The sequence below is a fragment of the Lampetra planeri genome, chromosome 17 (genome assembly GCF_965212315.1).
Source record: "Lampetra planeri chromosome 17, kcLamPlan1.2.h2, whole genome shotgun sequence".
NCBI lineage: Eukaryota > Metazoa > Chordata > Hyperoartia > Petromyzontiformes > Petromyzontidae > Lampetra > Lampetra planeri.
In genome coordinates, this window is record NC_136123.1 from 343,378 (window position 1) to 364,778 (window position 21,401).

Below are 21,401 nucleotides of genomic sequence, written 5' to 3' on the forward strand. Positions count from 1 at the left end.
AACTGTAGTTCTGCCTGATTTTTTTTCATGAAAAATTCATTTATTCAGAAAAAATGGGGGAAAAAAACATCCACGTAGTTGTTAAAAAATAAAAAAATAATGCAAAATTGCAATGGTTTTCACGAGAATGGGCTCGCCTAAGCACGGTCCATTGTTTTATAAAGAAAAATACTGGAAAATACTGTGGTTCGATTTTGACAAAAATGACATACTAACCTCTGTCGATTTTTACGAAGAAAAAATCCTCATGTTTTCGGAAAATTCAATAAGGAATTCACTCATGTGCATTACAACTGTAGTTCTGCCTGATTATTTTCATAAAAATTTATTTTATTCAGAAAAAAATTGGAAAAAAACCATCCAGATTATTGTTGAAAAATGCTAAAACACGCAAAAATTTTAATGGATTTCACGAGAATGTGCTCGCATAAGTACGGCCCATTGTTTTATTTAAAAAATACTGGCAGGAAATGTGGTTCGATTTTGACAAAAATGACGTACTAACCTATGTCGATTTATATTAATAAATTTTCCTCATGTTTTCAGAAAATTAAATAAAGAAGTCACTCATTTGCACTAAAACAGTAGTTCTGCCTGATTATTTTCATGAAAAATGCCTTTATTCTGCCAAAAAATCAAGAAAAACATCCAGGTAGTTGTTGAAAATTTCAAAAATAACGCAATAATTTCAATGGTTTTCACGAGAATGTGCTCGTCTAAGTACGGCCCATTGATTTATAAAGAAAAATACTGGCAAGAAATGTGGTTCGATTTTGAAAAAATGACGTACTAACCTATGTCGATTTTTATGAATAAATTTTCCTCATGTTTTCAGAAAATGCAATAAAGAAGTCACTCATTTGCACTAAAACAGTAGTTCTGCCTGATTATTTTCATGAAAAATTCATTTATTCTAAAAAAAAGGGGGAAAAAAACATCCACGTAGTTGTTAAAAAATAAAAAAACGCAAAAATTCCAATGGTTTTCACGAGAATGGGCTCGCCTAAGTACGGTCCATTGTTTTATAAAGAAAAATACTAGCAGGAAATGTGGTTCGATTTTGACAAAAATTACGTACTAACCTATGTCGATTTTTATGAATAAATTTTCCTCATGTTTTCAGAAAATGCAATAAAGAAGTCACTCATTTGCACTAAAACAGTAGTTCTGCCTGATTATTTTCATGAAAAATTCATTTATTCTAAAAAAATGGGGGAAAAAAACATCCACGTAGTTGTTAAAAAATAAAAAAAATTCCAATGGTTTTGACGAAAATGGGCTCGCCTAAGTACGGTCCATTGTTTTATAAAGAAAAATACTGGCAGGAAATGTGGTTCGATTTTGACAAAAATGACATACTAACCTGTCGATTTTTACGAAAAAATTATGCTCATGTTTTCGTAAAATTCAATAAGAATTCACTCATGTGCACTAAAACTGTAGTTCCGCCTGATTAAATGCCTTTATTCTGCTCAAAATTTTAAACAAATATCTAGGTAGAAAAGAAAAATATGCTATTCTGCCAAAAATTGGCAGAACAAAGGCATTTTTGTCGATTTTCATGAAAGGCACCAAATCCATTTCTGCCCGATTATTTTCATGACAATACTTTTTTTCCTGCAGAAAACGGTGAAAAAATTCGAGTATTGCAAAAAACCCAGATCCACCTCGGTGTCAAGAACGGCCGCAATTCACCACCAACAGTACAGCACCATGGTACTTGTGCCAGTCTAGGTGCGCACTTTGTACAATACACGCAAGAGTAGGGCACGTGTTGATTCACACATACAAATTCACAGCAGCTCAAAACTTCCAACAAAATTCAGAGACAGACATGCAGCGGTACATCCATTGACATTTATTGTGCTGCGTCCGAGCACTCCTAAAGTAGCGTTGACAGTAAATGTACAGCCGATGAGAAAAAGACACGTTTGTTTGTACAGATTATACTCATTTACAAACACCACCGAGCCTGGCATCGTCATGTGAGATTGCGCACGACACACTGCGCCACTGCGTGACCGTACGGCTAAGATGTGAAGGCATTGGTAACCGCGGTCGACTGGAGGACGCCTCCTTCACGTGTCCCCGGCTGCCTGCGGAAGGAAATGGCGTGCACGAGTAGAGGTGGTTGGGTCGGATCGCTTGGCAGCTCACAGCGGCGGCGGCGGTGGAACAGCGCTGGCAGCAGCCTGCGCGCTCCTGGCTGCCGCGGATTTCTGCTCGTAGTTGACAAGCTGCTGCCCCACCAGGTACCTGCCAATGGACAACGCCGTTAGCTCCACGCCAGCACACCGTCCGTTAGGCGGTGGCGTTACTCAGCGGTAAAAACGTATCAGGACCCTCACTGAGGCCTGAGACTCAGTGATACTTTTGTGGGTAAACAAGCGCAGCAATACAAATAAATGTAATGGTTTGATGAAGATGTTAGTGGTGGTGTGGTGATGTGTGTGTTTTGGTGTTGGGGTGGTGTGATGGATATTGTGTGTGAAGGATGTGATAATGCTATGGTGGTGGGTACTGGGCATGGTGGTGAAAGCGTAGTGGTGGGTAGTGGTGTTGTGGTCGTGGTGTGGTGGTGATGTTGTGGTGGTGTAGTGGTTGTGGTATGGTGATGGAGCGTGGTGGGTAGTGGTGCAGCGGTGGTGGCGCTGTGGCGAAGTCTACTTGTCATTCTTGATGTGCTCGTATAGGCGGCGAAATTGCTGAGCTTGAAAGGAGACAAATCCGAGCAACATCACCACCATGAGCACCAGCGGGTAAATCCTGCGGCGGACCAGCGTCTGCATCTCCGGCGCGGCCCCTGTCAAACCACGAAGCAATCGTCAAACAAGTCCCATGAACTGCGGCACCAACGGGAGGCCCTCATCCAGCAGCAGATTCACAAAGGGCTGGACTCGCACGCGTTTATTGAGGTGCATACTGGCAGAGAATATCTCAGTTGAATAAGGTGTAGTGTGGTTACACCATGGCTGACGCATGCCGCACCATACTACAGAAAGTAACCTTGGACACACGTGGGTCCACTTGAGGACGTGGGGAGCCAATTGAGCACATCGATCACAATAACAATCGTCGTGCTTCCCTCGTCCAGTGCCAAGCGCACAAGTGGGTAGTGGGGGCGGGGGCATGGCGAGTTCGTTAGGATGCGGCCTCACCCAGCAGCGGCACGGCGCCAGCGGCGATGACGTAGGGGATGCACAGGTAGAGCAGCAGCACGGTGACCACAGGCGCCGCCAGCTCGCGGATGATGAACCACAGGTTCATGTTGCGCAGCCCGTTGGCGTAGATCTGCAGCAAAGCGGGGGCAGCAGGGCTTCGCACACTGCTAGGCCAGGGCATCGCAAATCCAGTCCCCTCGAACCCCCCTACCACGGTCCGCGCCGTTTCATGATTATCAACACTTTGTACTGCTATAAAAGCGATGCTGTGGAGGAGCATTGGAATTCAAAGCATAAATAAGTGCAAATCCATTCTGCCTCCATAAGTAAAAATAAAATGTTTTTTTTGTCCATCAGCAGCCTTTTCACCTTTCAAATCAATATTATCCGTATAATTTTCTATTCAAATTAATCCATTGCACATTGTAAAGCAACACCAATGAATGGACTAGCACAGGGTGCCTATAGACCAGGGGAGCAGAAGAGTTCTGTTCAGATCTGCACATGTTAACCACACGCAAGAGTCTTTCATCGCGAGTTGTATTTCATCAGCGAGACCCAGCGCTCGCGTTTGGAATTTGTGGATGGTGCGAAGTGGAGTCCACTCGCCTGCTCGATGATGCTCTTGAGCCACCACTGCGGGCCCATGAGGGTGATGGCCGTGATGATCTTGGCGTGCAGGACTCCGAGTGCCCAGTTCTGGCCACGCGGGAACCACGCACACGGCACTCGGCGTAACCATCGACTCAACCCAGAATCCTCTACAATTTGGCTTTATATGGCAGCTGCACACAACTGGGCCTCAACACGCTGTAAGCCAAAGTTTTGCAGTGGCTTGACCCAACCGTGCTACGCCATAAACCCTCACACTCCAATGCATGACCCAGGAGAAAACCTCCAGAGCTGCACAAGAACAAAGCCCGGTCACCCACTGACCGAATGGGTTTGAGTGGAAATGGCACGATGAGCCGATCAGGCCAATCAATCGACCAGGATTCATAGTCGACCGCTTGTCTTGCGGTCGATTACTTGGGCCCCTTTAAAAATGGTGGCCGCTGCCACATCCTGCCCCTCCAAAGGCGGGAAACCCCCATGCCCAGTGTGACGTCACTGATGAACCCGGTGATGTCACCAGACTTTGCCCATCACCTCTCGTCCAGCGGCACACATGGGAGAATAGGTGAGACTTTTTCCCAAATTATTTGAGGTATTTGGTGAGTCTAGTAACTGAACCAACCACCAGTAATTGGACAGCCCAGCTCAAGTGTGAAGTTATCTCATCTCCACATGGCATCAGCATCACAACCAAGGCACAGGCCAAGCAGGCGAGTGCTACAAGTGCCAACCTGCGAACCCCAACATACATCCCATCAATCAACTCCGGCAAGGTCCAAATCAGACGCCAGAAACAATAAATCCCCTTCCAATAATGTAACACTGCCTCCTCTATCTCCAGATAAGCTACCAAGTGTGAACATTGAAAACACTGATCATTTATGGGGACCTCCCTAACACGACCCCACTCCTCCCACAAACTACCCACCCACACACCCACCAGCACCCACCCACCGAAGCAACCACACAAACCACCCACCCACGCACCCACACGCATCCATCCACAACCACCCGCTCCCACCAGCACCCACCCACCGAAGCACTCGCACAAACCACCCACCCATCCACTCACTCAACCATTGGACATCTGTGAAAAAGAGCTTCACAGCTCATCAGATTTCTCCAAGATAAATAAATATTCTGATGATTCTGATACACCCGCAACCACAAGTCCACCCACCCCCGCACCCACCAACCCACCAATACATGCACCCAACCACCCGCCCACCGACGCACCTGCCAGGGAAAGAAAATTGGCGTCTGGTCCAGTGGCACCCGGAGAGGCGCCACCACCACCAGGTCAAACAGGATGCCAAGCAGCAGGGGCACAACGCCCGCCATCAGCACAGCCACCACCACAGACTTGATGAGCTGTTGGGAGTGGGCAGAGGGAGAACGACCACAGCTCTTTCTTCCACACACCCCACGCACGCAGACATGCCCCACGCACGCACGCCCCACGCACGCACGCCCCACGCACGCAGACACGCCCCACGCATGCAGACATGCCCCACGCATGCACGCCCCACGCACGCACGCCCCACGCACGCAGACACGCCCCACGCACGCACACCCCACGCACGCAGACACGCCCCACGCACGCAGACAAGCCCCACGCACGCAGACAAGCCCCACGCACGCAGACAAGCCCCACTCACACAAGCCCCACGCACGCAGACAAGCCCCACGCACGCACGTGTGACATGGGCTGACTCGCCGATGAGGATGTCAGGTGCCCACGAGGCTACGGAGTGGGGGCTGCGTAGAGCAGTGCACGCACATAAAGTGCTGGTCAAATGATCAACATGACCCGCACGGCATGGGCAGGGCCTCATCCAGCAGTGGATTTACATGGTGATCTACATGTACGAGGTTTCACAGGGAGAGGTTAATATTCTCGTCAAGCTCAGGGAGGCAAGACTGAGATGCATGGGTTAGATCGCGTAAATGTATAAATGTGTCGTTAAAACCCGCCACCACCCGACACAGCCAACTAGTAAGGGTTGTCACATAAACAGAACGTGCCAATTCGTCACTAGTACAGCACACCGGTGTGTTGGAGAACCAAGCCACAACATTTACAATCTGAGTACGACGTTTCGCCAGTAATTACAACTAGCTTCATCAGGCGACAGCCAGATTTGTGGAGAAGTCTGTTTCGTTCCTTTTGAAGTATGGTGCCCTTTATAGGAATGCATTTAAATAATGTATTATTTTATTATTCGCTTCCACGCAGCACTAAGGCGGTAGCTATGCGAACGGTTCAAGTTATTTTGATATCTTTCAATTTCGATAGATTATCTAATTAGTCTTGGCCAGTAGTAGCTAGTTTTGCAGAGATCTTCAACATTATCAAAATCAATTGAGATGGTTTAGGAATGGGATGCAAAGAGGCAGAGGAGATGCAGCTAACAGGGCTATGGAAATTAGAGACATAGAGACCGTTGATTCACACAGAGACCCACAGACTCGCACGGAGACCAACACACTGCCCCAGAGACTCATAGACTCACACAGAGACCCATAGATTCACACAGAGACCCATAGACTCACACACAGATGAGAAGGGCTATGGAGATGCTACCAGTGCAGGGCAGGAGCAGAGGGAGGCAGAGGTTGAGAGATGGGAGGATGCGGTGGAGCGAGATGTGAGTCGAGTCAATGTGACCAGAGCAGAGGCACAGAACAAAAGCACAAGGAGAGGCAAAAGCCGAGCAGTTTCCCCCATGCAGTAGTGAGAGTTGTGGCTAACAAGACGAAGTTCTCACTGAGTGGTCGTGTCGTGCGAGTGGGATAGAGAGTGAAGCCTGCCCTGGTGCAACACCACGGTGAGCGGCGTTGGGCACAGGCAGACAGCACCCACCAGCAAACTCCACTCCTTCACTTTCTGCAGCAGCACCGTGCGGCCCTGGGGCAGCCACGCGGCCGAGATGGTGATGGCCCGCGCTGCCACCCAGCACACGTAGAGGCCGCACGCGGCCGTGTAGAGTTCATGGATGCGCGTCTCGCCCGTCCAGAACGACATGAGCCAACGTCCTGCCAGCACTGCGGTCATCCAGAGACCGCGTCGCACAAGCGGCGTCGGAAAGTAATTACGATTAAACTTTTGCCGATGTCGTCGGCACCGCCGCGCACGGCTACTCGTTATCAACACAGACACGCAATGACGCCACAGCGGGTCGTACAACAGGAGATGCTTTCCGATATGCGTTTGTCCTCGGAGGTAATTAGCGGTAACGGGGTTAGCTTCTGAGCCACTCAATGAGATGACGTGACATCATTAGATGCTGTGACACGTGACGTCACGGGGAGGTGAGGGGCATGCATGGCGTGTGACCAAACAGTTCCTAATAGCAGCACAACTTTAAACTAAAATATCATTTATACTCTGACGCCCATGTCACAGACAGGCAAATGGACCAATATAAGGCATTACACATTTTCGACATCAGTTGGAAAATAGGTTTAGAACTCTTACCTGGTACAATAAGGCAGACAAGACTCGCCACCATTAGCGTGAAACACAGAAGAGCCAAGAGCATCATCACCTGCGAACAAACACCCATGACCACATGTAGGGACGACCACACTGCACCGACTACTGATGTGAGCATTCTGTTTGCCAATTACAGCGCGTGCATCGCCCACGGCTCTCACCCGGGACGCAAAGTGGCTGGGCCGGTGGTACGGTTGGAAGCCCACGGGGCCTCCTTGCTGCAGCATGGCCTGATGTGCCATGTTGAGGCCTCCCAGGGCTGGCGCCGCTGCCGGCGCCGCCGCGGGCGCCGGCATGGGCGGCGCTGCCGCCACCCCCTCCTCCAGCTCGGCGGCGTTGTTGTTGTTGTTGGGCCCCGGCTGGTGATCGGCACCGGCGTGCGGCTCCGTAGCGGTGTCTCCTTCAGCCTCGTCCCCAAGCAAATAGGAGCGCAGGTCCCTGAGACGCATGGTGCCAGTGCCACATACGCCATCAATCGCGAGTACAAGACAATATCTGCTTAGTACAGAGGTCTTTGTATCCAATGTTAACATTCATTAATGATTTTTGGGTTAGGTCACGTAATTATCTGGCCAAATGTGTCATGAAGCAAATCCACCCAGCACAGCAAAACAAATTAAACTGTGTCGTGTACAAGCGATTAATGACGCAGTCATAATCAGCGAGTGAAACACCTGCAAGCGTGACTTTAGTGTGAATACGGCGAGGGTAATAGTGTTTATGAGACACGACGCGAGAGACGACCAGGGTTTGCGCGCGTGCGAGACGACGTGAACTGCGGCGCGCGACGAACCGCGCGGCGCTGAGCGCGCGACGCGGACGACTCACAGGAGCCGGCCGGCGGCGAGTGTCCACGCGCGCACCAGGCCCTTGAGCCACTGGCGTGTGTGGCCCTGCTCCAGCAGCGCCGGCAGTACCACCTGCAGCAGCAACAGCTCCAGCGACAGCTCACTCACAGGGGCGTCGCTGCGCACGGCACACAGACAACCACGTTAGCCCAGCCGGGGCGATACCCACGCACGCACGGTGCGACAACGTACGAATGTCAGCAGTGCTCTCGGCGGCGTTGTGCTTCGGCACCTGTAGAGCATGACGTTGTAGGGAAGGAACGTTGGCAGGAGAGACTTGATTATGTGGATGGGCATCCACAGCATGAGCAGCACGATGGAGCCAAACACAATCTGCCGAGAGAACAGAGTCCACGTCGTTGGCATTTTTCATCAATTTTATCCCAACTGCGCTGTCGGCATCGGCTCACGAGACGAGGTGTCCGTTTGCGTAGTCGCACGGCAGTGCACTGATTAGTGTTTGATAACAGCCCACGGAAGCGGCTACCACAGAGCTACCTCTGACATAAAGGACCTCGAAACAGAAGAGGGTAGCACTCCGGCAACCATTTCACGTCAACATTCATTTGTTTTCCAGTACAATATGGCGTTCTTATTTGAAAGGGTAAAATATGTTTTAGTGACAGATTTTGCCGTAAAAAATAGGACGCAAGCAAAACCCGAACCGGCGCTCACCACGGAGAGGATGAACCTGCGAACGTGTCGGTAAATCGGCAGGTGGATCATCTCCTGTACGGGGTTGAAGTCTGGATCGTTGAGGTTTCGGAGAAACCACAGAAGTCCCGGTCGCAAAACCTACGCAGTGAGAACACGAGATACAGTGCTCATTGAGCACAGCAAACTACCATTGACATTACCGAGCGCACAAATGCAGCATTGTAATATATGTACAACCCTTTGTCAATCCACTGTTGGATGAAGGGCTACCCACACGAGGTCAGTCATGGGAGTTGTGTTACAATTCTTAACCACAATTGTCAGTTCGGATCGGCAAAGGAAGGGCGACCAGAACCAGTTCAGATACGTGGCTGGGAATCCAACTCTTGTCACGGGGTTTGTAGCATGTGCTGATCGCTGCCCCACCACTCCACCCCTACACGTGCTCAGTAAACACACCCCGGCATTACCGACGTCACCGACTGCGCAAACTACGCACCGCCACATAAATTGCCAGGTTTCCCTTACAAAGGAGACGTCTGCATTTCCAGCCACTGCGCGGTAGAAAAGGCTGCACCCCGTACGCAGATTCAACCGCACCGAGCTGACCGCGAGCGAAGCTTTCACGGCATCTAAACTCGCCGTACGCCCGACGTGCCGCAACAACTCGGGGGCCCGCGTGGGCCGACAGGTCGCGACGCACGGCGGCTGGTCGCGCTGCGCGGAGCCGTCGTGCCGCGAGGGCCCGGCCACCGGTCAGTGCCGCACCTCGCGCAGCAGCAGGATGAAGGCAGCGAAGTAGAAGACGTAGACCATGCCGACCAGCCAGTGCAGGAACATGGTGGTGCCCGGCGCCGACTGGAAGCTCGCCTCTCGATCCTTCAGCGTCGCGTCAAACATCTCCTGCTCCGACAAACACACATTGTCATCATCCTTATTGTCATCATCATAATTGTCTATAACAGGACCACAATCACCATCTTCTCACTCGTTTACTGCCTTTATGGCATTGGACAGCACATTAGCAAAGAATGGGCAAAAACACAACAGAAACTCTATTTTGATGCCAAAAAGGTGAATGCGTAAAGTAAATGTTGCTGCCATTACCAGTGAACAAATGTCCAGCCACCAGCCGCAGATGAGTGGGAACACCCCGATCTCCACCACGACCAGCAGAGACACCTGACACAGAAGCACAGCACCAGGGCACATGGTGCAGCAGCACTGATATTAAACAGCCATGCCCCCTGGTCCATCGCTAACCAAAACAAGACCCTCTCGATGTAGTTATGGTCTAAATGCAACTGCACGTGAAAGACGCTGTATATGGCAGCATGGGCACGGTCACCACCGCTCGCTATTCAGACCAAGCCACTCCGCTGCAGGGGGCCACGCCCCGGTGGCAGCTGTCGAAGGATGTTTATGGGTCGCTTCTGAATATCTACATTACACATATTATTTTCTCATGGTAAAGAACGACCGAAGTAACTCTGGATCGATAAGAAGGGAAGATCAGGTGCAGGAGGAGAGGGAGGTTTTGAGCCAAGACTTAGAAATCTGGAGGTACCTTGACCACAACGTAGCCGAGACCAAGGATCCGCTTGGAACGCTGGAACCTCACCAGCGACGCCAGAGCCTGGGTTGGGACCGCGAGTCAAGGACGACAGCCACAGGCTTGCGCCACACACCGAGGCTAGGGTCAGGATATCGTGGAACTGTGTTTTGAGTTGTTATAAATGTTGACAACAAATAGTTCTCAAGTATCACAGTTTATCGGTGTTAGATTGTAAGGTCTATTGCAAATTCACTCAGAATGCGCACGGTCTGATCATATTTAAAAAGCTAAGTAGTGTTGAGCCTGGATAGTGCTCGGATGGGTGACCGCCGTGCATAGGCCAGGCGTTGTTGTTGGCTGCGTCGGGGCTACATCGTCAGCAGTAAAGAAAAATGCATTGTTCTACCGTACTATTCCACAACAGCTTTGCTCCAACGCCATCACCAACCGGCACTAAACGGCGTGGTGAAGTATGGTCAAATGATCCACGTGCCCCGCATGGCATGGGGAGACCCGCATCCAGCAGTGGATTGACAAAAGGACTGTGCTGTTCGTCCATCCACCCATCATCGGTACGAGCCGTGGTTTGGGAGGTTGACGGTCACCATGCGCCAGCCTCGCACGTGCGTCGTGTGCGTGTCGTGATGCGTGCAATGCTGCAGCAGCAGCTACAAGCTGGGACGTGTCCCGCGAATTGTGGCCGTGGCGAAGGATACGTGGAAGAGCACGAGCGCAAGGGCGAGCAGCACGTAGCCCACGATAGTGGTGATGAGGCCCTCGAAATGCGAAGCTGCCACCTGGTGGCAGAGACCACGAACACACGGGCACATCACCTTCACACACACACACATGCAGACAGGAGCACAGATACTGGAATACTTTACAATGTGGATTAGCGCAGCAACTAAATATGACAGTATCTCAAGATATGGTACAGAAACTGTGGGCACGTTTATTAAATAGGGAGTGAGGCAGTCTTCAAGCCTGGACTGAACAGGGGCAGGCAGCCATCTTCACGCATGACTGGGAAGACCCCTCCCATACGCAGGCACACGTGTGCACATTCATCAACCCACACATGAACACAAACGCATGCATGCACAGCAGGTGACAACACAACATCTCAGCGTCTCAGCACCAACCCTAACAGTGAAACGATACGATCCGGTGCTGGTGCTGTTTTCAGAGAGTGTGTTGCAGCCTTGACGATACTAACGAGTGGCCGAGTGTGCAGGACGGGACATGGAGGCTCACGAGGGTATGGCAGTGACTGTGTGCATCGTCTGATGCAGGAGAGTTCTACTCACATGCTCCTTGACTCCCATGGCCACCACAGAGAAGTGGCCCACGTGGTAGGGGCAAAACGCTGCAACAGAACGAGATTTTCAGAGAATCAGAACATATTTCCGCACAATTATTTATTTTGATTAAGATTGTTTACCCAGAAAAGCCTCACCGAGTCTCAAGACTCTTTATCAGGAGGGTCCCGCCAAATAATTTGCAGTATGGGCTGAAGGACGGTGACACGGCCCAGTGGTGGAGCGTTCGCTGCTTGTTGCAGAGGTTCGCGGTGTGAATCCAGCGGCCGCCCTGGTTAATACCGTGGGTGTGTTAACCGTAATATTACTGCTGCGCCATCTGCTTCACAGTGGACTTTAAAGATCGCATGACATAATTCGCAAGAGAAGGCCATTGTGTGCCAGTATTGGAGTCCAAAGTTGCCAAATTAAATCATTACACTGCAGATAACTCCATTAGGACGATACACGCAGCAGCAATAATCGCCCCCCTACTAGCGGACAAATGTCCCAGGTCACTCCTGCAAATGAGACTCGTCCTGGTCACTTGGGTTCTCATCTTGTGACATTAAATGCACTCGATACTTGCTGTGTGTCATCCCAGTGGAGTTTTATGCAGGTAATCTTCAGCAGGGGGATGTTTGGGTTTTTCTTTCTTCAGAAAAATGGTTCTAAAATGTACTTGACATCTTTGTAAGTTGCTTGAGAGGCCAGTGTGGAATTACACGCGAGCGGTGTAGAATTTGGCAAAAACTCACCAAACACCAAAATGAAGAGGGTGTTCAACGACACGACCCAGAAGACGTGCTCCTGCAACCACAAACGTCACTCGAGTCTCAGAGCACAGGCCGGGCGAACCGCGTACGTGTAACGTGTAAAGGCCCTTCATTCAGTGGTGGATTGACAATGGCCTGTAAATGATTATGAATGTGGTTCCGCTCTGTGTAATATCCCAGAGGAAGAAAAATATTCTTACCAGAAACACGAGGGATCCATCAAGGCCGAGCATCTGGAAGGAATTCACATGGCGCGACGCATGACACGAGTCCCCAGGTCTCCCCGACCCTGTGCGTGTCTCAACGTGCATGTGTTAAAGTGTGATGGACATATGAACCGGCTTCTCTTAGGTTGACTCAGTATTAAATAGCTAGTACAGCGTGTAAAAATCAGCACTGGGGAGACAAAGGTGGTCGGGAGTGATGTAGGTCACACACCCCTCACGTGCCGTGCCAGCCTTCGTAAGAGCTCGCTAACGGCACTTTCCCCGACAGCCTGTATAGGCTACATGAGGAATGTTTGTCTTTGAATGCGCGTGTCCTCTCACCCGCTCCCACGTGAGCTCCTCTGCCGCTCGGTCCCACTCCAGCGCGTTCCAGTTCCCTCCTTCAAACAACACAGAGCAGATGAACTCCCCACAGGTGCAGAGCTGAGTACACCACCGCAAGAGGCATGGATGAATGCACTACCGACAAAGTGTAGGAATTCGTCCCCTGACAACGTGTGTAGGAATGGATGAGCTACTAATGGGGGTAAAAGAATGACCGACACATCACGTGACCGAATGAGATACCTTGGGCAGCACCATCAACACCGTCAGCTGCAGCGTCATCTTCTACGTTCTCCTCTTCCTCCCCATCCCCCACCTCCACCTCCTCCTCCAGCTCCCCCTCCACCTCCTCTTCCTCCTCCTCCTGTGGGCCCTCCTCGACGTCCCGCGGCCCTGGTGCGCCATCCCCCGCGGGCTCAGCCACAACGGGAGGCACGACCCTGTCCTGGGGACCTGCGCCCTCCGCCGCTCCTCCGCCCGCCGGCTCTCCATCCTCGGCTCCATCTCTGGCCGGTGGTGCCCCCAGATCGACGACCTCTTCAGCCTGCGCCCAGTCCCGTCGGTAACACAAGCCCCAGGTAAACCGGACAAGCTCACAGGAAAGCGCTGCAACGCACGGCTAACAGAGCGCTGCCAACCAAACACCAACAATACAGATGTCCCCTCTTCACAAACTCCACTTCTCTTCCACATGCCAAACCGACTGTGGATCCAAGGGGGGTGATGGGGGTGATCGCCCACCTCAAATGACATTTCAGCACTGCAGCCACCCCCTCCTTGGCAAGTTTCAAGGAGGGGGCGCCAGACATCCTAATGCAGGACCCTCACATTTATCATACATAAACCAGCAATCTAATCCTTTGATCTGAACACAATAACAAGTAAAGGCATGCGCAGCAGACACCCCTCCACACGTCGCTCGCGTAACCGCACTGTGCGGTCGCCGGTTTTCAATCGGATCGTGTGACAACGGAGAACATCGACTGCGCGATCTTCCCTTGCCAGGGGAACGCTGAGGAGGTTTAAGTGTTGCATCACCGCCTCGACGTCACAAGCGAGTCACGAGGCGCTCCCGTACAGCGCCCGAGCGTTCACGGCAGAGGGCCCACCGCGACGCTCACCTGCGCGTCATGCGGCGCTGGCTGCCCGGGGCCGTTGTCGTTCGCGTTGGGATTGACGTCGAGGTTGGCGTTAGGGTTGGCGTCAGGGTTGGCGTTGCGCGCCTGCTGGTTTTGCTCCAGCCAGGGCGGCGCCCCCCCGTGCAGGATCTGCTCGCGCAGCCACACGAGGCTGATGAAGGCGCACAGCGTGCACGTCACCACGAAGCAGCCCTGGAAGCAGTCGGCCAGGAGATTGTCCCTGCAGAGGATCACCGCGACATGGGGAGAGAGAAACAGCACGGCTGCGGCAGCGCACGAACGCGAGTGTGTGTGTGCGAGCCAGCTGTGATGTATGAATCAAAAACATTGACACCAAGAGAATGGAAAAACAGACGGTAAGGGGTCAAAGCATGGAGATATGCATGCTTGGAAAGACACGGATACAGAAAGAGAAACACGTGGCTACGGAAATAGTGACATCATGACAATTAATAAAAGAAAATGTGCCTGGACAGGACGGACGATGGCCGATGAACAGAATGGAATGAAAGCCATAGGAGGACCGCTGCGGAGAAGGAGCAATGAGATCGGTGTAAATGCAGGAGTGAGATGACTGGCAGCAGCACCGGACATTGAGGAATGGCAACCACGTGGGGAGGCCTTCATCCAGCAGTGGCTAGAGAATGGTTGATGATGAGGACTAAGCAGCAAATGTGCAAGTAAACATTCTGAGTTGACAAAACAGCCACGCTGAATCAGAATGTGTGTTGGTAAACTGTAATGGTCGCTCACGTATATTTGGATATAAATTATCAGTAGATTTATGAAATGACATACATCAGGGCCGGGGACAATGTTCTTACCAATGTCTGAATAGGGCTTTCAAACATCTTAAGTGGAGCCACACCTCAATTACACCGCAGTGCTATTTAATAACTACGCAAAACACTTTGAGGGCTCATTGCATTTCTAAATGCAATGCAATATTCCCCTTTCACACCCAATTTGTAAGGCAAGATACTTATAGTGACGGATAAATATTGTTTGCAGGCCGTTTTGAATCGGTAGGCCTCATGTTCCCACGGGCCTTAGGTTCTCCATTCCTGGCAGACATCACAAGGCTCCACAACAGCCAGATAAAACATTTTGTTTGTTCACAAGTCAACAAAAATATGTTCCCATGCTTACACAACATTATACTGAAATTGTCCAGGTTTTGTTTGCACCCTGTTTGTCACTTACAGAGCAGAGGCTCTTTTCTTTACTGAAAACGAATGTGTGAAAAGTGTTTTTGGAGACAGAGCAAGAGTACATTATGTGACCTCTGCCAGGAAAACCATTTGAGCACAACGCCAAGAGCTGAAGAATAAAACTGGATTCGCAGCTCAAGAATCTCCAGGGCAAACAAGGCGATGTCCGCACACAAGACTTCCCACAGCCTGCCACAAGCCAGCTGTGAACAAGTGAGTCTCTAGCCAAGCCTGAACTCAACCAGGAATTCAGCTCAACAGACTTCAGACAATGCATTATTTTTATTTTATCGAATTGCAATTCCAGGAAGTACACTCCCCATCACTATGACCAGGTGGCTCAGCAGTAGAGTGAGCGGCTTGCAATCAGAAGGTTGTGATGTAAAATCCTGGTTGGGGGTTGCCTCAAACCATCATCCCTTTGAGGTCGATAAAATAAAAAACACTTTGTGGGGAAGTCAGTAGTGGTAGTCCTATGGATAGACTCGCGCCCATCCGTAGGAATGCGAAAATTCCCCTGCTGGCTCATGGCTGTGAAGAGGCCATGATCTCCATCTCAATGCTCATTAGAGCAGGAAATTACTTCTTTTGACACAACACAAACTGTTCAATAATGCTGTTAAAAGATGGAGTGAGTGAATGCCTGAAATTAAATGTTGTGTATTAATCATATAAATAATTTAGTACATGCGGTACGAGTGCAATCCTCATAGCGCAAGGCTGGCACGAAAGCACTATGTTTCACAGACAATAGACGGTGATGTGGTTACGTGTTATCCCAATTAAGAAATTTGCATGTCATTTTTTTAATTATGCAAATTTTGAACATGATGCAGGCACACAACGGCCCACTCGTTTCAAATTACTTTAGGGGATATTTTAATGTTCACTGTGAAGCAAAAGGCATGTTTATTTAGAATGAATACACCCGCTGTAATAACCAGGGCGGTCGGCTGGATTACAACCACGAACAGCTACAACACGCAGCTAAAACGCTACCGCTGGGCTGCGTCACCGCCCCCAAGTAAAACCGCAGGTGCAGCGACGTAATGGTGAACGACCAGGGTGTTGATTGTCGGTGCTCTCTCACGTGGAAAGAAGGTCCAGGGGCAAGGTCAGCAGGGAGCTCACGGAGCCAGTAAAGAGACACTTGTAAATGCGGCCTGAAACATAGCAAGAGGTTACGGGCATGAGCGTGCACTCACACGTGGCAAGCAGAGATGCTGGGAACAGGGCAAAACTAAAGCGCTTCGAACATCCCTACTTAACATTCTGGCGCGCAAAATCAGCGCACGCTATTTAATTACTGGGCAGCCAAATGAGATAAGCTCTTTGATGCCAGACAACTGGATAGGTGCAGTAAGCATGTTTTTGAACCCCCACAATGCACTGCGTGGCTACAGGAACTAAACAGCTGCACATACTGGCTCTGTGGGTGCACACGCTGCGCACTGTAAACACGCAGGCTCTGCAGCCTCCAGCTTCAGGGCGAAGCTGTTCCAGGCCGGTTAGAAACGGTGACAGCCGGATGTGGTGACACACGTCTGCCTCTGGACACAAGGGTTGGTGGATCATACGGATTCAACTACTTTCCAAACCGACTGGGCTGCGAAACAGCCAGAAAGTGGCAGCCCAGCATGTGGGTTCAAGTACCCATCTGTGCAGCCCTTTGTCACACCCCTCTCATGCAATGGGCTTTTTCTACATTATTCTTTTTTGCTTCAACATTCAAAATAATTCTTAAAACTTCATTGACCAAATATACCAAATGCAGAACCCTCCTGAAATAGGATCCTGAGACTTAATGGTGAACTCCTGGAGAAATAATAAAGTTTAATTAAACACAGACCATGACCAGATCGGCCCGGAACGTGCCCGATCCCATTAGGTCTCAGAAACTAAGCGGGAATGTGGCTGTGGTACATTATGGGCAGCTTAAGGCACTGCAACAAAACCCACTAATGTACTGCACTTATATGCTCCTATGTTTACGCACCCCACCTTAATCAATCCACACTGATCAGCGTCGCAAAGTATAATCAAACAACCCCCATGACCCACAGCGTGGGAAGGCCCCCATCCACCAGTAGACTGGCAAACGTGCTGTGCATAATCATCAGTAACCATAATCAATCCACTGCTGCACGAAGGCCTCCCAAAGCGCACGCCTTCTCCCACAGTACACGTGCGCACACACACGATTCAACACATCACCCTACATAAAAGCGCAACGGTGGTCCCGTTTTCTCAAGAGTTGTGGGCGCGCACGTGCGTCCGGGGTTCTGGGAGTCGCGCTCGCCGCTCACTCACAGGCGGTGAGGGGCACGACCCCGAGCCAGGCGAAGGCCACGAGGGTGTAGTGCAGCCAGAAGCGAACGCCCGTGCACACGCTGCGGAACAGCCCCGCCAGGATGTCGCGCAGCGGCAGCCGAGACGGCATGTCGGGCGAGTAGACTGCACGCGGGCGCACACGAGACGCCGTGGGGGTTAGAAGACAGGCGGACAATATTGGGTTCAAATCCAGGTTTCACTCGTCTCTGATTAAACTGGGTTCTCAAGTGTGAACACGCAAAAAAAAAACGCCATTGAGTATTTATTTCTCCATTTAATTTGACAAAATTCCAGGCTCTGAGAATTAAAAATATTGGTTCAACTGTTGTGCGACGAACATTACTCTGTGGTAGGGTGGTTGGAAGCCGGTCAGGTGCGAGCATGTGAATGTTATTCCCTCGCCTGAGGGTTTTCTGCAGCTACAGTAGTCCCTTGGTTAAGTGACATCGGTTAATGGTTTTTCGGTTAATGCTTCACCTCCCATAGAACCCCATGTTTTAGACTAATGTTAATATATTGATTCGCGGTATGTTTACGTTATGCATGCGGGAGCCAACTTAGGCCAATCGGAGCACTTGTAAGTGGGGCTGAGCCATGCCCTCAGCCAATCAGATGCCCATTTATGAGCGTTTCGACCTCGACTGGCTTTGTTTACATTACGTTTTCTGTTTTGCCAGTGGAAACAGTTATCTTGCAGATTCAGTGATTTTTACTTATTTTTCAACTTATAAGTGAATTCAATTAACAGTTATTTTGGTAAAACAGTAGTTTTCGTGCAACGGATTAAGAACGTTAACCGAGGGTCTACTGTAATGTTTTCCTCCTGCATGCAAAACACAAAAAGGAATAGGCAAAAAATTCCAATCCAGCACCCTCCTCCTTGTGCTTCCTGCTGCCATCACAACCCATGCAAACAGTGGCCACGTCCACTAAGATGGTCACAGTTAAAGCACATCTTGGTTCAGAGAAAGTAATTCCAACGTGGACTTACTTGGTGTAAACGCAAATCTGTGCTTGCACAGCTCGCAATATTCCTTCTTGCTGTGCTTCAGCCATTGTAGCAAACTGTGGACACCAGTGAATATAACTCAATGAACACAGCAATTTGAACATTCTCTTCTAAACACAAAGACAATCATTTGCAAGGATTCTGCATTGGCTTTCCATCACATTCGTCCTCAAAAGAGTTGAATTAGCAGTAATAACGTTACTTTCACAGACGCACCACCATATGAAGTCACAAGGCGTCTGGGCGTCACTGCCTTGCCTGAAAAGGCTTATTTATGTCATGTTGGTTTTTATTGCAAAATTTTTGGCAACATTTGTATAAATGTGTCTGGTTTTCTATAAAGACAGTCTCTCATTACAATACAGATTTATATGGACATTTAATTTATGAGAGTTATCGTGTACCCCCTACGCTACAGATTAACAGACGGACAGAGCTAATTGGATAAAGTTAAACATTAATAACAGTGTATAACAAGCGTCAGCACAACTCTTGCTGAGATTATGATGAGGCACTAAATCATTGGCCCGATGACAGCTCCATCCATCCGTCTCTGTGAGCACTAGCTCTCGGCACAAGCTCCCGAGATGTTCCCCGTGCCAAGCTGGCTCCACTCCTCGCATCACTGCAGCGAAGCTGACGTCCAGGAGGGCGGGGTTCACGCGAGGCTGCAGACGCACCAGTCCTGATGGATGTACTTGATGCTGCCCGTGCACACGCACGGGTGGTAGAGCGGTTTCTCGGCGGTGCCTTCGGAGCGGCACACCCGGCAGATGTCGCCTGTCAGCGGGCACAGCGGCAGCGGGGAGCGCGGTCACCACGGGCCGAGCGTCCACCCCCACTCATCGACACCGCCTCTCGCTAATGTGACGCTGTATTTACGCCCCAAATAAGCACGCGGCATTGACGGGCACGACCAATACGTGCCAGCGCCTTTGGCAATCGCAATCCACGCATCCAGCGCGGGGACGGTGACGCATACACACTTGGCAAAGAGGTCTCACAATGCGCTTGTTTCCGTCACGGGGATGGCAAGGCACACTTCATGAACGGGGTCAAAACACAGGCGTGCAGGAGCTGCACTTCCTCGCTGCCAAGGGCTGCACAAAGTGGCACGAGTCGCAGCAGCAGCAGCAGTAGAGACCACTGCAGTAGGAGTCGCAGGAGCAGCACCCTATCTACATCCACGAGGCGTTAACATAACGCTGACATCCAGAGGCTGCACTGCCTTACTATACGCATGCACGCAACAAAGCAGTAGCATCGGCTTTCGTGGCAGTAGCAGCATCAGTATCTATACAGTACATTATTGTTCATATAACAACGACAGCTCCACACCCCTCACTGCCAAAGGCTGTGAGCGAACGACGTTGAGGCTTAGGCCAGGTGCTGAATCACTCTGACCCCCCCTCACCCACTGACCCCCCCTCACCCTGACCACCCCTCACCTACTGACCCCCCTCACTCACTGACCCCCCTCACCCTGACCCCCCCTCACCCGGACCCCCCCTCCCACTGACCCCCCCCTCCCACTGACCAGTGGCCCAACCTCTCGGGGGGCATTTCCCCGTCTTGAGGTGCTTTTTTACCTGCGCAGTGAGACTCCAATTTGTAGACAACGACCCTCGGCCCAGACCCATAACGACAAGCCGAGTGACCCGAGACTCAACCCCGAACTCAGCCCTGTGACCTCGTAATACAACCCTAACCCCAATCCCTGTGACCTCGTAATACAACCATAACCCCAATCCCTGTGACCTCGTAATACAACCATAACCCCAATCCCTGTGACCTCGTAATACAACCATAACCCCAAGCCTTAGTGACCTCGGAATACAACCATAACCCCAATCCCTGTGACCTCGTAATACAACCATAACCCCAAGCCTTAGTGACCTCGGAATGAACCCATAACCCCAAGCCTCGTGACCTCGGAATGAACCCCTAGCCCCAAGCCCTGTGACCCGAGGCAGGCTGCTCCCTGCCTGCCATGGCCGCTCACCCCCGGGCGTGAGCCGCCGGCTCTCAGGCCACCCCGAGCCCGCGGCCTCTGTGCGGGGTCGCATCAAACGCCTCGTTTCGACGTCTCCGGCGGGATGGGTTCGCCAACATTTGATTAAAGGCCCCCGACTCCATGACCGAACAACCCCTTATCCTTGACCCCCTAGCCCGGACCCCAAATCCGTAGCGCTGACCCCTATCCCAGACCCCGACAATATCAGCCTCCTATGTCCCGACCCCCATCACCTTTCACTCTGACAGCCGCCCCGACACAAACCCCACCGACCCCAACGCCACTCCCGGCCCGGGCCCGAGTGCCCCGCGCTCCCTCCCCTCTTTCCTGCCCCGTTCCCCCGGGCGCACGCTCGCCGTGGGCTGAGGGGGGGGAGACCGAGGGGGGAGAGGGCTCCGATTCCCGGCTTCACCGTCGTCTGTGAGCGCCTCCATAGCACGAGGGTGCTTCCTCCGATCCTGTCAGCGCCGCGGCAGCATGGTTCGCGACTCCCGCGAGCCCCTGCAGACCCCCGTGGGTCCCCTCGACGCCGCCCCAGTCGAATCGCCGAGCGCGGCTCTCGCTGAGGCTGGATGCGCTCAGAGCCTCCGGTTCTTGGGTTCCCCTCGGCACGCGCGGGGGGAGCTCGGAGACGCGAGCACCCCCCCTCCTCCCAGTGGCCGAGGCCGGTATTGGGGTTCACGACCACGCGTCCCGGACACGGTGCCCATGCCAATCCACGGCTGGATGAGGGCATCCCC

General features: G+C 51.4%; 1 protein-coding gene across 2 annotated transcripts; it reads right to left on the reverse strand.

Moving 5' to 3' along the window:
* Positions 1–1,843: 1,843 nt before the first annotated feature.
* Positions 1,844–21,278, reverse strand: LOC144723214 (E3 ubiquitin-protein ligase MARCHF6-like). Of its 2 annotated transcripts, none has more exons than XM_078601759.1 (26): positions 21,074–21,278; positions 19,328–19,427; positions 18,630–18,703; positions 17,618–17,761; positions 16,398–16,470; positions 14,079–14,316; positions 13,201–13,501; positions 12,955–13,013; positions 12,607–12,639; positions 12,389–12,440; positions 11,640–11,698; positions 11,049–11,129; positions 10,345–10,413; positions 9,885–9,959; positions 9,546–9,680; positions 8,796–8,915; positions 8,353–8,453; positions 8,101–8,238; positions 7,434–7,710; positions 7,255–7,324; positions 6,640–6,821; positions 5,013–5,147; positions 3,771–3,860; positions 3,159–3,291; positions 2,668–2,803; positions 1,844–2,256 (listed from the first exon to the last, which is right to left on the reverse strand). In XM_078601759.1, exons 1-26 carry the CDS (start codon positions 21,093–21,095, stop codon positions 2,154–2,156), a joined length of 3,000 nt encoding a protein of 999 aa, XP_078457885.1. In that variant the 5' UTR covers positions 21,096–21,278; the 3' UTR covers positions 1,844–2,153. The 2 variants fall into 2 exon arrangements, with proteins under 2 accessions (XP_078457885.1, XP_078457884.1); XM_078601758.1 differs by having other exon boundaries at positions 11,049–11,165.
* Between the last annotated feature and the right edge of the window lie 123 nt (positions 21,279–21,401).

Coding starts and splice junctions, on each gene's coding strand:
- LOC144723214 (XM_078601758.1), bottom strand. CDS start 21,095: ATGGAGGCGCTCACAGACGACG. Junction 3,292..3,770: donor TCAAGAGCATCATCGAGCAG/GCGAGTGGACTC, acceptor GCTTTGCTGCAG/ATCTACGCCAACGGGCTGCG. Junction 2,804..3,158: donor TGGCGCCGTGCCGCTGCTGG/GTGAGGCCGCAT, acceptor GTGGTTTGACAG/GGGCCGCGCCGGAGATGCAG.